Source organism: Larus michahellis, chromosome 1, assembly GCF_964199755.1.
Source record: "Larus michahellis chromosome 1, bLarMic1.1, whole genome shotgun sequence".
NCBI lineage: Eukaryota > Metazoa > Chordata > Aves > Charadriiformes > Laridae > Larus > Larus michahellis.
Genome location: NC_133896.1, coordinates 111,749,010 through 111,768,591, shown reverse-complemented (window position 1 = coordinate 111,768,591; position 19,582 = coordinate 111,749,010). Strand labels below are relative to the sequence as shown.

At 38.2% G+C, this 19,582-nt stretch overlaps 1 protein-coding gene across 6 annotated transcripts in view; it reads right to left on the bottom strand.

Annotated features, from left to right (window-relative positions):
- ROBO1 (roundabout guidance receptor 1) overlaps positions 1 to 19,582 on the bottom strand; it is a 537,087-nt gene that overhangs the window by 32,699 nt on the left and 484,806 nt on the right. For 5 of the 6 annotated variants that reach the window (XM_074599365.1, XM_074599346.1, XM_074599356.1 and 2 more), the window contains 5 exons: positions 17,199 to 17,430; positions 15,807 to 15,928; positions 12,140 to 12,311; positions 4,612 to 4,809; positions 1,167 to 1,193 (listed from right to left, as the gene is read on the bottom strand). In XM_074599365.1, coding sequence (XP_074455466.1) covers positions 1,167 to 1,193; positions 4,612 to 4,809; positions 12,140 to 12,311; positions 15,807 to 15,928; positions 17,199 to 17,430 — 751 coding nt within the window. The remainder of the gene's footprint in view (positions 1 to 1,166; positions 1,194 to 4,611; positions 4,810 to 12,139; positions 12,312 to 15,806; positions 15,929 to 17,198; positions 17,431 to 19,582) is intronic. The other variant, XM_074599352.1, reaches the window with a different exon arrangement.

Sequence of the window (19,582 nt, the reverse complement as noted above, 5' to 3'; positions counted from 1 at the left end):
CAACTCCACTGAACATAAAGGATGACTTTTGAAACAAGATACTATTCAATGTGATTAAAAGCACGTGGATAAGAATCTAACCCATTACCATTAGGTCTGTGTGGATAAATGCAGACGCACATACGATTGCTTCACCTGCGGTCCAGCTTGGAAGGATGTAACTCAGCTGCTGCCCAGAAGCCGAAGTAGAACAGTGCTGATTTTGAGCTAAAGTGCCTGCTAACATGAGTGTGCAGAGGAGGGGGTAGGTGGTTTTTACCTTGCCTGGATATACTTGTCCTGCAAGTCTCATAGACCTCTTGTGAAAATAAGGGATTTAGAACAAAGGAGGAAGAAACAACCCGTGTGCTCACTGGGGCTGTAGCTAAAAGTCATGCCTGTGGTGTACTGGTGGGTACTGAATGTGTTCAATTGTACCTACTGTAGAGGAAGAGCCACTGAGCTGCCCGACCGTGGGACCGACTGAAGGGCAGTTCTACAGAAGGGAAAGGCTCTCACGGACTTTGGTGGGCTAGGGCTCAGGTTGTCATATTTTGTATGTTTCCAAGCAAAAAGAAATAGAAGATAATTTTAAACCCACCCTGCATTTGAAATGCCCCTCTGTTTATGTAGAACAGGATGATTATTTTAAAATTTCATAGCACAAATACAGTTTAAGTCAGCAAGCAAAGAAATCTAACTGCTGTAACACTTTGATTTTCTGTATCTTTCAAAGCAGACAACTCCTAGGCCACTGGATTAATGCAGATTCAGAGGAAAGAAAAGCAGCAAATGTTTCACCAACTATAATCCCACTGAATCCCTTTCAAGTTAGCATCTGGGCTGTGCTAAGTCATTCCTCCTCCATCAGAAGCACCTTTTGCATCGCTGGATGCAGGCGGCCACACTACTCCATTGTAATACGCAAGAAGAGAGCCCAGGTTGTACAAGCTGACAGAATCATGCTACGAAATGGCATGCTTGCATCAAATGGTATGCTACAGAATGGTACACGCAAATAGAAAAACATGTCGTCAGCTACAAAGCAAATATACACTACTTAGAGAACAAAATAATGGCACCTGTCATTAATGAAATTGTTGGGCTGGTTATGTCAGGAAAAGAGAAACAGTACCACAAACACATGCTAAAGTAACAAAGAAGGGGGGAAAAGTGCAAATATATACCTGTTGGTGTGAAGGTAAAAGACGGGACTGAAAAATCAAAACAAAATACAAACTGGTTATTAAGCTGAAGAGAGAAAGGGAAACATACCACATTAGTATAAATCTAGCAGACAGCTGAACGTAAAACAAATGTATATAACTAACCCAGTAGTTCAGTCACATTGATATAGAAATAAAATTAAATTTGCGATTCAGAAAGAAGCTTGTCTCTGCAGATACTATTCTGAAAAAAAAGAAGCTTGATATTCTATTGTGCTCCTGAGGGGACCCGACTGTGGTTTAGCCTTTCAAATACTCCTCAGTTTGGTATTCTAAGTTTTTCTGAAAATCCTAGTGGAAACAAAACCCCCACACTGTTAATCATTTTAGAATGCAAAATGACAAATTCCTTAACAAAGCCTTATCAAGGTCCTATTGAATCTTATCTGCAGTTCACTAAGTAAATGCTCATTACGCTGAACTAATAGGCACACTTAAGTATTCAGTAAGGAAATAATAATCATATAAAGGAACAAAGAGAACTGCTGTTTCACTGTCTCTGAATCAAGAATGGGACCAACTCTTACTATAATAAAGGCACTAAAATCTACTGTAGCAATTAATTTCTGTTTTCATAAACGAGACTGCTAAACAGAGTCATTATCCTTCTTTCTTAAATAATCACAAAAAAAAAAAAAGGTGAAAGATCTCCCTAGATGTAACATCCTTCTACCTTTCAACCCTTGGCTTTAAGAGGGAAAGGTTAACAACAGAACAATGACATTGCTTGACAATCTTCACTCTCGCAGCTACTATAAATCCTCTTTGGATCAATAGGATCTCTAATCCAAATACAGAGCAGTAGCATCTGCTCTTCCTATTAGCACATGCTCCCCCTCCTGTTGACAGGACAGCATAGTTTTTCTATCACTGACGGATGGAAAAAGGCTAACATTGCCCTTTTCAATCTAATGACAGCAAAGAAAAATGCAAGAGAAACAATAAAATATTCACTAAAAGTAGCTTTGAGGCAGTATTTGATCAGCAAACCTGGCACAGAAAGAAAAGGTTCTGGCTAAGAGAACAACTGCTCAATCTAATTTTTACAATAACTCTGAAGTTTGGGGGGATTCCAGAGTGTCTTGTTATAATTTAGGATATGCTATAGTTTTTTCCTCACTTTTACCAAGCCAATTTATTTACAGAGATATGACACTAAGCAAAAAAAAAAAAAAGAAAAAACTCAGAGCATTTGCCCATTTCAGGCTTCATTTGTAGCACAGCTCTTTATCTTGGGAATTCCATTGTATTTTCTTTGAGCTAGGCCTTTTCACACAGTCAAGTTTAATTTAGCTACATTCAAAAATACAGAACCATAGTAAAAAGCTTTCATTAAAATAGAAGGTGCATTTAAACCAGAGCTATTCAAAAGAGAATCAAGTGTCTCCAAATTAATTTGCAATCACAAGGACATGAAAAAAAATCTTTAACTACGGTCTCGTTACTCTTCTGTAAGCTAAGTACTAAACCGAGTTTAGTTTCTTAAGGAACTGAGGAACAGATGAACAGAGGTTTGACTAAATGAAATCTTTATCATTGCTACTACACGAAAGAACAACTTAATTCTCAGAGCTTCTATTAATAAACTCTTCTGAGTGTGTAAGAGTGCTAGCACAATATGTATGTGTGGGAGTAGTGAAGTATTTTAACAGATGTCAGGCCTGGAGCTAAATATAAAAATAAATAAATAAATGCAAGAGTGAAGAAAGTTTGGGCTTGCAGTGATGACTTGATGCACTGCAGAGTGGCAAACTACTTTGCAACGTGTATTTCACTAAAGACGGCTTTTTTTCTTGAAGAATACTTGATAATGGAGATGCATACCCTACTTTTCTGTATATTTTCATTAAAATCCCCACCGAATTACACAAAAGTTATTTTTACAGATATTGAAAAACACAGCTGTTTTGAACAATAGCTGATGTCATTAAAGCAACCATTTTTAAGGATAAATTGTATGCCTTTTGCTTAATCATAGGTACTGCTGAAAGCATAGTGATGTTAGTTTGATAGAAGTGTAGAAAGGCAGTATGGCAGCATGCTATTAGTAGAACAAAACAGCGCAGGCCAATGCAGCAGTATGTCGGGGTCTGTCTTATCTGCCAAATCCTAGCAGAACAAAAACAAAGGTGAAATTCATCCCCAGTTTCTGTGGTTACAACTCCGCTGCAACCACTGTGACAAGTCTACTGCAAGCATCGATACTTTAATACTACGGAGGACACCGAAACTCTGCAACACTCCAGAACTATTTTCACGTTCCCACTCACTCGGTCGCTATTTTTAGCACTGCTTCTTTTTCATAGCAACACATTGCCACTGTTTAAAAACATTTGTGTTACATTTGCCTATCTGGCTTGCCCATCACACATTCATTCTTGAAGTGACTAAAGAACGTAATATTATGACACCTTTCACGCATTAAGATGTGTGCACCTTTTAAGACTAGGTCTATATTTTGATTGCTTAATATCAAAAAAATCTCACTCTATTCCTTCAAAAGCAGGATCTCCCATTTTCTGATTAATTCCAGAACTTATGGTTCTCACTCTATGAGTGCCTATGAGGTACTGCTTTGAGATGTAAAGAACTGTAGCTTATCGAATTCAGCTTTCACTTTGGGGTTTAATCAAAAGATTATTGAATCAGGAGAAATCAAGTTTTCATTCCAGAAGATGTTCCAAGTAGAGATTCTAGTTTCGTTTGTCACAGAGTATACTGTGAAACACTGTGTACCCACTGACAATCTGATATAAAAGGTATCAATAACGTGAAAATGAAGAGCGCTTTAAGTTAGTCCCACTGCTGCCATTCTAACTGAATGCAGATGCAAGATGTGATAGCCCCAGAATTCAGTCCCAACGAAGGGTCTCACAACAGCATTTATGAAAAAGTCTTGGAAAGTATTATTGACTGTTGTGCTTTTGCAAACAGCCACTTCACCACATTCCCCCGGAACACAAGGAAATTCAAGTACACGCACCAAAAGCGTTACGGCAATGTACACCACTGTTAGTATTCTTAGCAGCAAGCAGAGGACTGAACATGAGAGACAATGAACTACCATCCGCTTGTCTCCTTTTCAGATGGTACGGTGTCAGGTAGCAAGGAAGTATTGGAAGCTCTCAGCCTTATATCCGTCTTTACATTTCTCATTTGTAAGAGTATCTTTATGAAAAGCTAGTCTACGTATTTTGCTAAAGGCTTATACTTTAATGCCAAGTTTAACACGTTATGTAAATATTGCTGCTTTCTGCATTGATTCCTGATCCACACTTCCTGAAAGTATTGCAGTAATTGGATAATTCCTGCATCGAGTCTTAGGGGGACAAGAGACTGATGATACAGTAAATAGCCAGCATACAGGCATTCAGCAGCCAGCAGATTGAAATATATAATACGGCACCTTTTCTGATACCAGCGTAAGTACTAGTGAGTCCGTTTCGCTTCTTCCTGTGGCGATATAACCAGATGCTGAAGACCATAAGGATAATCCAACAGGCTGCACCAATTCCAGCAATAAAGGCAGGCTGCTTTACTACATCAGAAATCTGCTGGGCTAAACTGACTTGATCTTCTGAAGACACAGGGTTTCCATGAGAATCTGAAAAAAAGACACCCAAAATAGCCAATTAATTTGAATGAGCAACTGTAAAAGGCAGGATGAAAAGAACCGACATAATGACAGTGCAGTTTTTCAAGGTAAAATCCTTAAGACTGCTCTTCAAAATCTCTTTTTCCAGGTCTAGATAGAAATGGTTTGTTTTCCATACAAGACCTCCAACTTCACTGACTTTTGTTTATGAAACGTGCTAAAATCAGTCCACTAGGCATACAAATAGAAGGTTAGGCTCATAAATTTCAGACTTGGGGACTGCTATTTTTTAAATTTTATTTTTATTTTAGCAAAGCAACACCAGCTTCAGAAAAATATTCAGAAAGTCATCAAAGAAGTCAGCAAGTAAAAGCTCAAGTATGAAACATGCGTAGTCTGTTCTTTGAGCTCTGCGAACGGGTAGAAGTCAGCTACCCAAACATCCATTCTCATAACTGAAAGTCACAGAAAGAATTACAAATTCAAAGTACATTCACGTGAGGTTGGTATTGAGAGAAACATTTTAATTTTGCAGTTCCTGACAGATTACTTAAATCTTTTAATACGCAGTCTAACGTACTCGTTGCAGTCTCTCACTTTGACCTCAATTAAAAAGACTGAATATTTAAAAGGATGTAAAGAAGTAAAAGTACAAAAAAACCAACCCTGCCCCCTTAACATGGATTAAAAAGCTAAAGAACGTGGATGAAAAAGCTAAAGGATAACTAAAAAAATAGTTATGAATTGGTAAAAATAGTAACGCATCCTCATTATTACTGAATAAGTAGACCTTTTCAAAAACAGTTTATCTGTAAATATTCCACATCAAAATAAAGAAGATGTATTTTTCTACACACTTTTTTTTTTTTTTTTTTTTATTTTAGAGAAAGCACCTGCAAGAATCAGTCTCTTCTGCTCTTTCTGTACTGAACTTTTGCAAGAACCTTCTAGGAGCATCAGTGGGAATATTCAGTTAGTGACCAATGCTTTCCAACTGAAATGAAGCAACTCAAAGACAAAATACTGCCTTCCTGATTTTTTACCACTACAGTGAGCTCTTACTGGAAATTTCATTACTGCACAGGGTGAGGGCAAGAATTCAAAACCTTTACTCAGAGCTGATATTGCTTTACACATTCCACAGCTTGGTCTTTGAAATACCCATTTTTACTCTTGTGTAAATGCAACAGTTAGTTGCTTTTTACTATGGGTAATGGCATCAGATTGAGAATCAGTGTTTTAAGGACAACGGTGCTGCTATTAACTCTATTAATATAAACTATATAAGTGAAAACCCATTTACTTAAAGAACGATACCTTCTCCCTGTGAACTAAGCAGTGAATATATTTTTACTTTTATGATGAGATATCTTGCATTATTCCAAAGTAAGCCTAAATAAAATGTAAGAAACCGCAATACAAACAGGAGATGTAATCACAGCAAATAACAAACCTCCTCTGGAAAAAGATACCTTTTTTTAATGGGAAATAGTTAAATTAGTCACAGTTTATTCCAGTGAAGAATTCCAGATTTCAGTTTTTGCGACATCGATGTCAAATACCTATTTTGCTGAGGAATCACCATCGCCTTTGATTACTACCTTATTGGAAATTTTATTTCATATTTCGGGTCCCTTTATCTTCTGTGATCCTAAGTGCACTGCCTAGGCTGAAAGTTCACCAGGCAGACTCATTCTTTTCTTTCTAATACACCCTTTGTGTCTGCTGGGTTTATAGATTTCATGCCTATTTGTGCAAGGTTAAGATGGGTTGCTTTAGATTTTATGGAGACAGCCAAGTGAAGTTCCACACAAGTGGCCAGATGGGCTTAAATGTATAAAGTATACTGTGACCAATGAATTAAATCTGTCACTCTCTATCTCATCTTTTGTCTCTTTGCAGCTGAGGCCATATTAAGATATGAAAACTTGCATCATCAGTCTCTTTTCAAAAAGAGAGTAAGCCTGCTATTTCTGTATTTTTAAACAGCTACACCACCTTGTACATCTTAATGGAATAGAACAAAAGATTTCCAGAGAACCTATGGTCTTGAATAAATTTAGAAGAATGATAAATATTTTTTTCTCTAATCCTTTAAATATATATATTTAAAACAATAAATCCAGGGGTAAAAAATAATGACAAACACAAAAACCAAATAAGAATGTTTTTTAAACATGTCAGCAGTTCAGCCACAGAGAAAGACAGTACTTCTATATACACAAACATTTTGCATTGCTCAGTCAATGCATGTCTGAAGATTACAAAATACTGAAGAATCTCTTTGAACATTTATTGTTCTAATTTTTAATTGAGATTCATTTCAGGGTGTTATTTTGCTAGCCATTGCAAGCATAAGAGCAGCATAATAATATATTTGCTTTTAAGAAACTAGGCTTATGGCACGTTGTACATGGATGGACTGTTAGAGGCATTACATTACATTAAATTAGCTGGTATATATTTGCACACATGGTGAAAACAAAAATGCATATGTGTTCCTGTGCGGTCATATAAACAGCATCACAGAAAAGAAGATAGAAGGGCTTTCAAGAGACTACATTTGACCCATGTTCTGCTGCTGTTATAACTCAAAACCAGAAAGTAAGCTAAACGTAAAGCAAAGGAAATGAAATCTAGTGAACCCCTTATTTCTAAAAATTTCCAGGAACATTATCTTGGAAGCCTTTCTTTGCAAAGGGCAACTTCACTTTCCATAATAGTCCTATGAGATCCTGAAGGATCAGTCAGGAGAAAAAGCTCTTTAACTAAAGAAAAGTACTTTTTCTTCATCCCAGGAAATTTCTGGAAGCTTTGACTGAGATATAAACAGTTCATAATCAACATTCCTGTTCCTGCTTGCGCTCCTCGGGGAGACGTGCCAAAATAATAAGTGAACATAAACATTCTACGGCAAAGCACATCTTACTGCCAGAGCAGCAGCCGCAGCATTTAATGTACTTGAAAATGCCTCAGAGTTGTTGGAGCAGGCTGATCCCCCAACTCCCTGAAACCAGCATATTATCACAGTGACTCATCCCTTCTTCTTCTTCTACCCCAAGATAAGAGCCTTCTTTTTAATCACAGATAATGTTGCTATGGCTATTGCTCACAAGCTACTCGATTTGACTGTCTTGAAGCTCCAAGTTTCAAACTGCAGTGAAAACTAATTAGAATTTACATCAAGAAGAACCGGGACCTCTAATTCTCTACTGTTAAATATTCATATAAATAATAATAATAATGTAAAAACTAACATTTAAGTTGCTAAATGTTAAATAAAAGATGAATATACAATTAAGACTGGAATGCCAAAGATTCAAAAAAGATAGGAAATTCCAGGTTCACAGGTGTGCAGGCAACCTTAACTTTGCTGTGTCCAGGTACAACCTATGGAATGGTACTTTTCCATATGCCTGTCTCATTTAGTATACAAAACGTACAAACAGTAAGTACGAAGATCTAAGTTTTGTTGACATTGCTAATTCTGGCAATTCAAAACTTGCAAAACACCTGGAATAAACATAATGTCTGAGTGTTTCCTCAAATATATGTGCATGATGCAATCTGAAAATTATTTGCTAAAATATAACGAGGTTAAGAATATACTGTTTTGTCTCCTTTGTAGCTACACACGTTTCCAAAACTGAAAAAATATCGGTTTTCCACTTCAACCTTACAACATACAGTTTGAGAAGACAGCATTGAACTGGTTTGGAAGGGTCTGCAGTAAGAGAAAAAAATAATTACTTTCTTTGAGTCATTTGCAGGCCACAATACAAACATATCAACAAAACCCCCTTACAACTATCACACTACAAGTACTCGAAAGGCTGACAGAATATGTCTGAAGGCATGCTAGCTAGTTCACAAACTGCATCCCCTAAATGATGCAATTAGAATAAAGAGAGATTCAATGAGACTTTCTTGTGTTTCATACGCTTGAGACATCCACTGGTTGAATAATGCACTCAACACTTATAATAATTTTGCAGACATCTCTTAATAAATAACTACATACCATATATTCATACAAATTACACATTTCAGACTAATATTAACTGCAGTTGTGGGGCTTCTCAGAGCTGATAGCCTCTGTAAAATATGTTGCAGTATGTTCCAATTTCACTACTTTTTGCCAACAGACGTAGGCAATATTGCCAAGCTATCATAGTTAGTATCCCATCACTGTACAAAAGTTAGGCTAGAGATCAACAAAACATAATTTCTTGTGATAATTCTCACCTTTATGTATGGAGCATCTTTATTACCAATGTCCTGAAGTTACATGTGACAAGAAAAAAAGTTCTATCAAAAGTCTGTGATTTTTTCTCCACAGTATTATGAGCACAGTATAGTGAGCTGTGGCTAGCTCTTATGAAATATGATTTTTTTTTTCCCTTAACACCAAAGCTTTTGCAGTCTTTCTTTATGTAAAATATTAACCTTTCTTTTAAAACAAACAAACAAACAAACGGCTTTCCAGCCCTTGGAATTCCACAGAAAGCTTTGAAAGGTCATTCAAAAGGCAAGAGGAAAATTCAGAAGCTCCAAGGGGAGTGTTTTAAGAAGACACAGGATTTTTCAGTTGATCTCATGATTTTAAACACCGAAAGGTGATTTTTGAATACCAAGCAAGTATATTGTTGGCTTGTCCCTGGTGACACGGAAAGTCTGGGGTAGCGCAGCTCAGTGAACTGCTTCATGTCAGCTGAGACATGGAAAATGAAAGAGCTTTGAGCTTACAATTTGTACCTGTCTTTGTAACAGGTTAAGTGCGTGCACAAGGTCAGTTATCACGGCTCAGCTGATGCATGGGACTGCGATTGCACGCCTCAGCTCTCAGAGAATCCAATGTCTCCTGTCCTCCCCTCTTGTTCTGGAAGCCGGCCCCCAAACTGTCACACACCTGGCTGAAACTCTGCCTGGGCATTTCTCACAGTCACAAACTTGGGAACACCCCTCACAGCGTGCAGACTCAATGAGGAGGCGGCGGTGCAAGAGAGGAGGCTACACGGGGGAAAAAACCCTCTTCTTTGGATGGTCCAGAGCCAGCCACAACCTGGTCTCATATTTTTGTAAGAAAAACACATTGTAAGGAAACAGATGTTTGATTTTAGCGAAAAGTTCTTTAAAAAAAACAAAAAAAAAAAAGAGTGAGTATCTAAATCACATAGTACGTGCTGTTTCCACACATGGAATTCTGAATTAATTATTAAAAAAAAAAGTAAGGATTGTACTAATTCAGATATCAGAAAAAGGTTTCGTGAAGGAATAGTTGGGATCAGTGACAGAAATGTAGAAACTTGAAGCTGTCAGTGGCAAACACGCAGTTCCTAGAGCACATACATACAAGGAGTCAGCACTCTCTCAAACCTTCTAAAAGTAGCATCCTTACTCCTCTTTCCTCCCCCTCCCTGGCCTCCCGTCCCTCTCTCTGTAACCATGTAATTTATTGCTGGTGAAAAGTGCCAATTGATGACATCAAGAAATTAATTTTCTTTCTTCAGAAGAGCTACCAGAAAACTGCAGTGTCTGCTCCACCCCCACGCCGGGAGCACATCCAAGAACTAAGAATGCAATTCCTTGCGGGGGCTGTAGGAGAACTTGTATCACAGGGTAGAGCTAGTTAAACTGCGGCCATTCTTCTGCCTTGATGATTGTAGGGTGATCTGTGCTACTAAAGGGTACTCCTCTTAAATTTAAGTAGTAATTTTCAGCAGCCTCCTGCAGTTGCCAAAAGGACTGCAGCACTGTCTAGGTATTTCTTTGTGCTGCTTCTAGTGGCATGGTTCTCCACAAGAGTCCCGTCTCCAGGTCTTTGCCATGTAACAACCAAATTATGGGATTTTTGCTACACCATATGTAGATTTGGCCATGCCACTTAATTAGAAGCAAGCAGCACAGACTATGAAAGGAAACCCTGACCCCAAGGAAATATACGGACTCTACCAGACTTGCACATTTGAACACCATCTGAGGTGTGCGATTGCTTCATGTTTTCTAACTTAGTGTCAGTAAAGGCCCAGAAGCAGGCAAAAATCTTATCCTGACAGAGTCTCATTTGTTTCTTTTTCCACTTAACAAAACCCCAAAGCGATTAAGTTCCATTATAAAATTCACCTTTGTTTAGCATTTGCTTATCATCAGAGAAAAGGAAAAAAAAAGTGGTTATGAAGTCTTTAGCTTTGAACATCGAGGTTACCCCATTATTTTACACTCATAAGACTCACTAATTTAAATTTTTCAAAATCTAAGCCATATAGAACAAACTTGACTTTGACTGGAAAGCTGGTTGTAGAAAGCTGTGAATGGGAGCTGGCTGTAGGAAAAAACAATACAACAAATAACTATGGGGTTTTGCACATATTAATAGAGTATCATAAACTGTGTGTAATTTTGTCATAAAGTCTCTATTAATGTAACTGGGATTCACATGCTTGTATAAGTGAAATAAGTTAAAGATGACCTTCATCTTAATAGCCAAGGAAATGTATATGTAATTTTCCAGAGAATGTAATAGTTGTTCAGCCTTGTTTTCACATGCAGTAATCACATATTTTTAAATAAGAAAGTTAAATAACAAGGAATATCTATTAATGATACAGAGACAGACGGGACATAAAATCCAAAGTAACATGCTGAGTTTGCCTTCGCAATTATATGCTGTAATGATAAAGTATTTTGATGCAGGCATACTGGTAAAGTAGCATATGAATATTTAAGGCAAATAACCTTCACCTAACCACCAGCAAAGATGCATTTCTCCCAGATACATGTAGGAGCAATGCCCCTGATCTGTGCTGATGACAAAGATGTTAGGTGTAAATGAAGTTAGGAGGTCAAGATTATTGTAAATCATCTGTATGCCTCTTTTTCCTGTACTTGGGTTATTTACTAGCTTTTACGCATAGTTGATATTTATTGTGCCTAATTTTAGCGTGCTCTTGGTTTTTTGCTTCAATAAAGTAAGATAAAATCTAATCAAGACAAATTACATCCCTAAACTAAAAGTGAGCCAACACTGAGTGATTCATACTCCTGTACATGTTTTATTACACCAGTCTCAAGTGTGAAAACTCACTTTGAAAAAAATCAATAGCCAAAAAGCACTGCTGAATTGGGAGATTAAAAAAACCTGTGTTGTTATAACCCCATCTTTAGAATGCAGTTCTAAGGCAAGTTTAAAACCAGAAAAGCCAAATCCTGCTATTCGAGAGATCAAGTAACGCTATCTATTCCACTTGTCTTAAAAGTATTTCTGGTGCCATAAAAGACAAGAGAAAACAAACAAACAAAAATCAACGAAACCAATCGGTAGGATTACTAACAGGCTTACCTAATTGGATAAATTGGGGATCACTTTTCACTCCAGGTCCTGCCCCCGTACTTGCTGCCACTTCCACGCTATATCGAATACCAGGAACTAGGGAAGGAATGACTACAGAAAAGGTGGAACCGTCAACTGTCTTGTTTATATGGTATCGACTTTCATTGCCAAGACACCAAACCTGCAAGGAAGTAAATGTATGGTAGGTATAAATGTTCAAAATTCAAGACCAAAGGATAAGTAGAAGGAAGGATGACACATTCCTTTCTGCTGGATAAAGAAATTTAGAATTTGTCACTACTCTAACATCTGCAGTCATGGATTGCTGTCTTAGGCACCGTATGAATACTGAAAAGGTACTTCTTGTTCCAAAGAGCAGCTCCAACTGCTGAAATTATTTGATGGGTTTACTGTAATTCATTTACAGTTCAACCAGTGACATCAGTGCTAATAAAACTAAAAGCATTAGTAACAGAACAAATAAGGAAAGCTCCATAAGCCAAGAATTGTTCACATAAACAACAAAGAGCATTCAGTTAAATGAAATTGCAATTCTCTTCTTCAGGAATCATTCGTCAAGCAAGGCTTTCTTCACCCAAGTGCAAGGACAAGTCTTTCATCACATGACGTCACAAGAGAATCGATGTCATGCTGGAATGCAAACGTTACCTTTTTTTAAAAAACGGCAGCAAGAGGCAAGGTTTGAGTAACATGCCATCTTCCATTGTGAGACAACAGCATGCTACCAGATCTCATTTTTTGGTTGAGATCAGGACACACGTCTGATGACTTCAATTCACCACTTTATAAATTACATCAGCAGTATTAAATGATTGGGAGAAACAATATGATGAGATATTTTTATCTCTTTAGGCCTGCACCATTGATATGGTGAATGCTTGTAAGAGTATGGTCGAACTCCCAACTGCTATTAAAAGGGAAGCTGCAACTAATCTAGATGTGCTAAAAAAATGGTGAAGCTGTGTTGATTTCCTTTTTATTCCTTTTCCACAAATGTATTGTTCTACAATGAATATTTATCCAGAAAGTTAAATTAGTTAAATTCAATATGTTTTCTGTTAAGAAGCAAAGTCCCTGAAAGAAGCAGCATTTCTGAACTTGTGCTGATTGTACACAGGAGGGAATATTTTACTTTTGACGTAGGGAGCTTCTAAAAGATTTAGTACCCAGTAAGCTGCTCTTAATCTCTCGTGCAATTCCATCTGGACACTGGAAAATTTCTTTCACCTTCAGGACGCTGTGAGACCCTTTTTCCTTCTCTGGATGTCAAGGACTGAAACAAGACTAGTGGGACACTGTGAGGCTCTGAAATGTATTTTAAGCTCCTTTGAAATAGAATCCCAACACAGCATATACATAATTGCTGCTGCAGAGCAGGTCAGAGCACATGAAGAGAAGAGAATCTCCTTTTTATATTCTGATACTAAGTAGAGACTGTTTCAGTCAGTAGTAGTAGTATAATTATTAGTAATATTAGTAATATTGCTCTTAAATCCTAAATGATGGTCCATGAAAATGCTCTTATGTAAATAAGAACTTGATAAAGTGAGGAACGAAAGATTTAAATCTACATTTCGACCTATATCGTTTTCACAGGAATTGTTACTGCCACCTTGTGCAATGGTGTATGTGCAAAGAATAAAAACAATTTATTATGTACTTGTAACTCTGCACTACTGATTAATAAAAATGTTTTGTTCTTAGGCGCTCAAATACATGGAGAAATTCACAAAATAAGAATTTTAGGTTAAAGATCAGGTTATTCAGTACTTGCCATGCTATATTTGATTGTATTCCTAAATAGACAACTGAAAACGAACTTTTAGAATGTTATGAAGGAAGGAGGAATTCACATTATAATAGACTCATAAGTGAAGAAAGAACTAGTTTAACAAGATCATTTCTAACTTCATGCCAGGGACAGCGGGAATGACTTCTGCTGTGATTTGAATTTCTAGCTTTTTGTGTGTGCTGCTGACACTTCTTCAATTAAAATGGTATCCTCCTTCCTATCTATTTTATCTTTTAATTAAAGTAGGTACACTCTTGCCTTAGATCCTAGTTGCTGAGAAAACAAAGAATTCCCCCACATGTGTGTACCTTTTTTTCTGAGAGGAAACACAGGAGACAGAAAAAAAAGAGGAAAGAAAAAAGAGAAAATTTTATAAGACTTCTATTTGTTTTTTTCTTGTTATTAGTTCTTAATCTTAAATCACCGGTTCTGCATTTATTTATTTTTTAGACAAAAATATGAGTTACATATAGCAACTTAAATAGCAATTACATATATATTCATTGTATCTGTTTTCTATCCATGGTGTAACGCACAAAGGAAAATGATGGCATCTACACAATAAATGCAGATGTGAAACGTGCCAGTGTGCCATCTAGTGCTACACAAGAACTACAAGATGCTTGCTCCTACACCTGGTAGCCTATTACCTCTGAATGCCAAGAGGTATGTTAGGTATCGTATCCCCTTGGAAATGTGAATTTCCTGACTTTTATTGGGTTGTCCTTACAACCTTAACATTCCTCTGATGCAGTTGCTTGATGGAAATAATTCCACCTCTTCAGCTCAAGGTCTGTCTTTAAATAAAATAACTTTGCAAGTATTTTTTTTCCCAATCACATTATATATCTGAAACTAAGCCATAAATTGATTTTTTTTACCAGTTGACCAGGTTCTGAAAGGCATTTTATTATTGTAAATTGACCGTGAAGTTCAGCGATCTCTTCCCTTTTCCCATTTCTACTGAGGAGAAAAAAAAAAAAATACTAGCAGAATGAGTTTTGATGGCTAGGAATATATGTCTATAGCACAGTGTTTTAATCTGAAAAATAGCCAACACGTTCTCATTTGAAAAATTCTCTCAATAATGCGTATTTGCAGGAGACTGAAACCAAAGGTCCTGCCTCTCCGTGGCTACAAAGCTTACTTGATGTCCACAACTGGACATTTTAAAAGTCTGTAGAGTGCTTAGGAATAATAAGCTTCATTTACTTTACTATGTAAATTATCTCAAAACAATTTGAACTGAAAATAAATACAGAGCATGTTGCTAAACGAACACCAAATAGTAAATATTTTATAATGTACTTCAATTTGTTAAAAATTAAATAGCATAATGAGAACTGTGTTTGTGTGAAAGATACGAAAAATTTCTATACACTAAATACATTTTTTATTATACAAGCACATTCTTTACTTGGAAGTTTTCCATTTAACTACCCAGTTACGCATAATTTCCTCAGATCTTAACACTGTTAATTATTATCCCTGAGCTTTTCAACTCATTAAGCCTGTTTATATTTACTACTTTGACCAATGTCTTTGAGTCACAAAATAGTTCTCAAACAGGTATGGTTCCTTCTGTACTTGTGTGCGCATTTCTCAAGTTATAATGAAGGCAAGAAGGTAGTTGTTTTAATTAAGAGTGTTGACCCTTTGCTTTGATTTATGGAGGCTGTTTTAATTGCCTTCTACCATCTAGACAGAATTACTAAATATGGAGTTGGATTCAAATAAGTGATTTTCTACCTCATTTACTTTGACTAACCAGTAGATGGAGCCAAGCATCCACGAACAACCTAAACTGTCACTATTCGGCCAATATTCCCCCTCTGCCAGGGGATCAAGACATGCCAGCAGTACCTTATATTCTTGCACCATCCCGTTCTGGTTGTCCTCGGGGGGGGGCTGCCAGGTGACCACAATTGCTGTCCCGTTCCCATCGTTCTTAGTTACTGAAACACTCTGAGGTGGAGCACTAGGAGCTGTTTGTTTGGAAAGAAGGATTGAACAGTTAAGTTTGTCACACACAGAAGTGAGCTTTTTTAAAAGGATGATACTTTCTCGGCTGCACAGATGCAATCTTTCATGCCCCACCCTTCACTGAGGGCAGCTCTTGCCCACAAGATGATACAGAAGAAAAGTGATGTGAACCTGCAACTAGGCTTCTGAGTTCTGCTGCAGTCTCGCTGTGCAGGAAAGGAAGAGTGACACTCATCACCAGACTCTCCAAACTCAGATATCCATTATCTGAACGTCACAGTCTCAAGCACTGAATTCCTCAATGGTCTGAAATCATCTGACCCAGGATCAACAGTTTTTAGAAATAAAGTCTATAAATTGATCACAATAGAATGCCAAATCTCAGTTCCTCTAGTGTGTAAACAATAATGAGTAATACAAAACTTATTAAAATCAGGACAGAACGTGTTAATATTAACACATTTATAATATTAATTTTTGGTTTGCATTTTAAATAGTCTCTCTAAAAACTAGATGCTTAGCTGATGCTTGGCGTGAATGCAGTTAAGCACACCTTTTGAATCTCTCACAGCAATAAACCAGAGCTACACAGCGTTTATACTGGGGAGGGAAGAGAGAAGGGGAAAGGCTGCGCATCACAACAGAGGCACCGAAATCCCTATTTAGAGGCACTGGCCATCTTGCATACTCATTATGCCTGAGCAGCAACAAAAGGAAGAGCTTCATGAACCTTCTCTTTTTAGCACACGTATGAGATGGAAGTACATAATTTAGTTCACTGTGTCTGTTGCCCTCATTCATCTTTTCATTTTGTCTTACTGATTGATCCAGATATAAAAGCCTTCTAAAAACGTGGTTTCCATTCCCTCAGCTATCTAGTGCTTTGATGATTTCTGTGGTGTCTGCTATCTACTCAAGATAGCGATTAGCAAGTGCTTGAATCTGACAGAAGTCACTTGTGACCAGACCATGAACCCAGCAGGGAGGAGCGCACACTGCAGTGAAGATAAAAAGTGCGTTTCCCATTGTGTGTTGGAGGGCATCATTGCACATCCCTCTCTCTCTGCCTCTCGCGCGTGGTTCTGAATATTTACTTCTGTGTCACCAAACAATTCACATAATGATCAGTCCAACACAGCCTCCTCTGCCACAGATTGCTGTTCTCAAACAGCATGCACTTCAAACAAAATCAAATAATGAACATATCAGAGGAAAGCAGGCCAGACTACTACTTCAAAAAGGAAAGATGAAGACAGTCTGGCTCCTACTTGCCTTCTTCCAGGGTCTTTGCAAATTTCACTTCACTATCTGCTCCCTGAAACTCATTAAAAAAAGGGCGGGCCTTGATTTCGTAGTTTACACCTTTCTTCAGCTCGGGAATGATAACGCTGTTTTTGGTTGGAGTCCTCACTTCAAAGATTAACCACTCTGACTCTCCATAGGACGCTGGCGTAGGTCGGTACAGAATTTTATATCCTTGAATATACTGGGACTGCTGGTCCACCTGGCAAGACAGCAGAACACACAACACATCCTTTAACAAATACAAACCAGGAATGATGTATGTGACACTATGCACGGTCCTTGGACTATCCGTTCATTTTGTTCAAAGTAAACAATACTGCCAAAGCAGATAAAGGCTCCTCGCATTACAGCAAATTACTGGCCTGACTCACAAGTGCATTAATCTGTTCAATGCTGGTAGAACTGCGCTGGTTTCCGTCGATTTATGAAGGCATTAAAGGAGGATAACAGAGTTGTATAATATGCTCCAGCTCTGTGAAACGAACAGCCTTTGCATCTGCAGAGTGATGGAGCTCGGCACAGGCCCACCTGAATCTGCCCAGCAGGGCAGGGGAAAATGGGGAGGGCGAGGAGATCTACAGCTCCACAACTCAGGGTGATGAATGCAGTGATCAAAGAGAGAGCCTGCCAGCTCTCCCGAGGTGTGGAAGCCTCCCAAAATCCATGAAATGAGCACCGCTTCCTGCTTACTTCCTTCTGGAGAAAGGGAATGGAAAGGGCAGCTGGCCGGCACTGTCTTCATCGCCGTGACTAGGCTGGGCTCTGTCAGAGGCCAGGTTTGTCCAAGCACCTCCTCCATGCCCACCCGCTCTGCGGGAGCCTCCTCTGATGGCGGGAAAGGGCTGTTTTGAGAGGGCTTGGAAGAGGTTCATAAAACTCTGGTATGGTAACACAGAGGAGACTTAGAAAAGCAGATCAAAATGATACTCAGTGGTCCTGAATACTTTTTAGACCGAGGTCATTTTATATCATGTGTGTGGAGAAAGAGATCTTAATATAAACAAGGGTGGGACTTAATGTGTTTGGCTATACCTGAAACAGAAAGCTACCTTATAGAAGTGATCTCTTGCGAAGCATTCGCTATCTTTTAATTACCGGTTTCAATTTCTGATGAATAAGAAAGTCCAATAACAACAACAACAAATTTTTTAAAAGTACATCAGATTTTCCCTGTCTTCAAAAATCTCACACAGTGATATAAAAAACCTGTTTTCTTGCAATTTTACTCCAAAAAGCAACACGTTTCATTTTTAATAATCACATAAAGAATGCGTGTGTTAGCTGAAACTGAGGTAATGCTTATTTTTGAAATTGCAGAGAAGCCACAGGCCACCCAAGAGACTGACAAAAACTGCCTGTCTGGAAAAGGTTGTTCTGTAAGTAAAGGTCAAACAAAATCGTGCTAGGAACCTCAAAGATGTTTTAACGTTATTAGTTAGAACAGGAGATTGCCTGCTGCAGGTGGCCATACTGCAGGTGACAGTGTAATTACCATGCAACACAGCAGGTATTATTTGTTCTCTTGCAGCCCCAAAGAGCCCTGGTCATGGACCAGGACTCCATTGGGCTAGGGCTCTTCTACAAAGTCAAAATGCCTTTTGTTCCTGTTCAAAATGTTCTGCCATGGCATGGCAGGGGCTACACCCTGTGCTCTCTCTCCTACACTGTCCCTGCCAATATATTGACATGTTCAGATGGAAGTCCTAAAAAGACCTCAAAGCTCGCTCTCTTTGCATTTATTCCTGCACCCAGTACAATTATCCCCCCTTTTTTCTTCATTCTGCATTCTATTTTAAAACTGCTCTTTTTTGAATTATCTTATGCCATTGCTTGGTACTTGCAGTTTCCTGTGTTGTTCTTTCTCTTCATTTCTACCTCTTATTTGCCAAATGTCTCCCACAGTAAGCCATTTCTAATCCTTTCTCACACTGAGGACTCAGCCTTGTAAGCCTACTTGAGTCTTTTTCACATAAGTTCCCATTGCCCTTGCTTCAGGACTCCCACAGTATTGTGTCCTCGCTCTCTCATTTCCTCTGCTATATCCTCCACGCAGCCAACTTCCTGCTTCCTCCCACCAGAGCATCATCAACACAACATCTGAAAACCATTTGCCCTTTTCTTCTCTTCTCTTCTCCCCATACTGTGCGTACTCATAGCACCAGGGGAAAGAGTAAGTTCAGATGAGGCTACGTGGGCTTGGGTGTATTTCTCAGTAGGTATGTAGGATAGAGGTAACACATTCAAACAGAATTATGCAGTATTTCTCTCCACTGGTAAGTGACAGACAGGGAAGTGCCCATGTTGTCTCATTAGGGGACTGACACACTTCCTACTGAAAGCAGTGCAAAAGC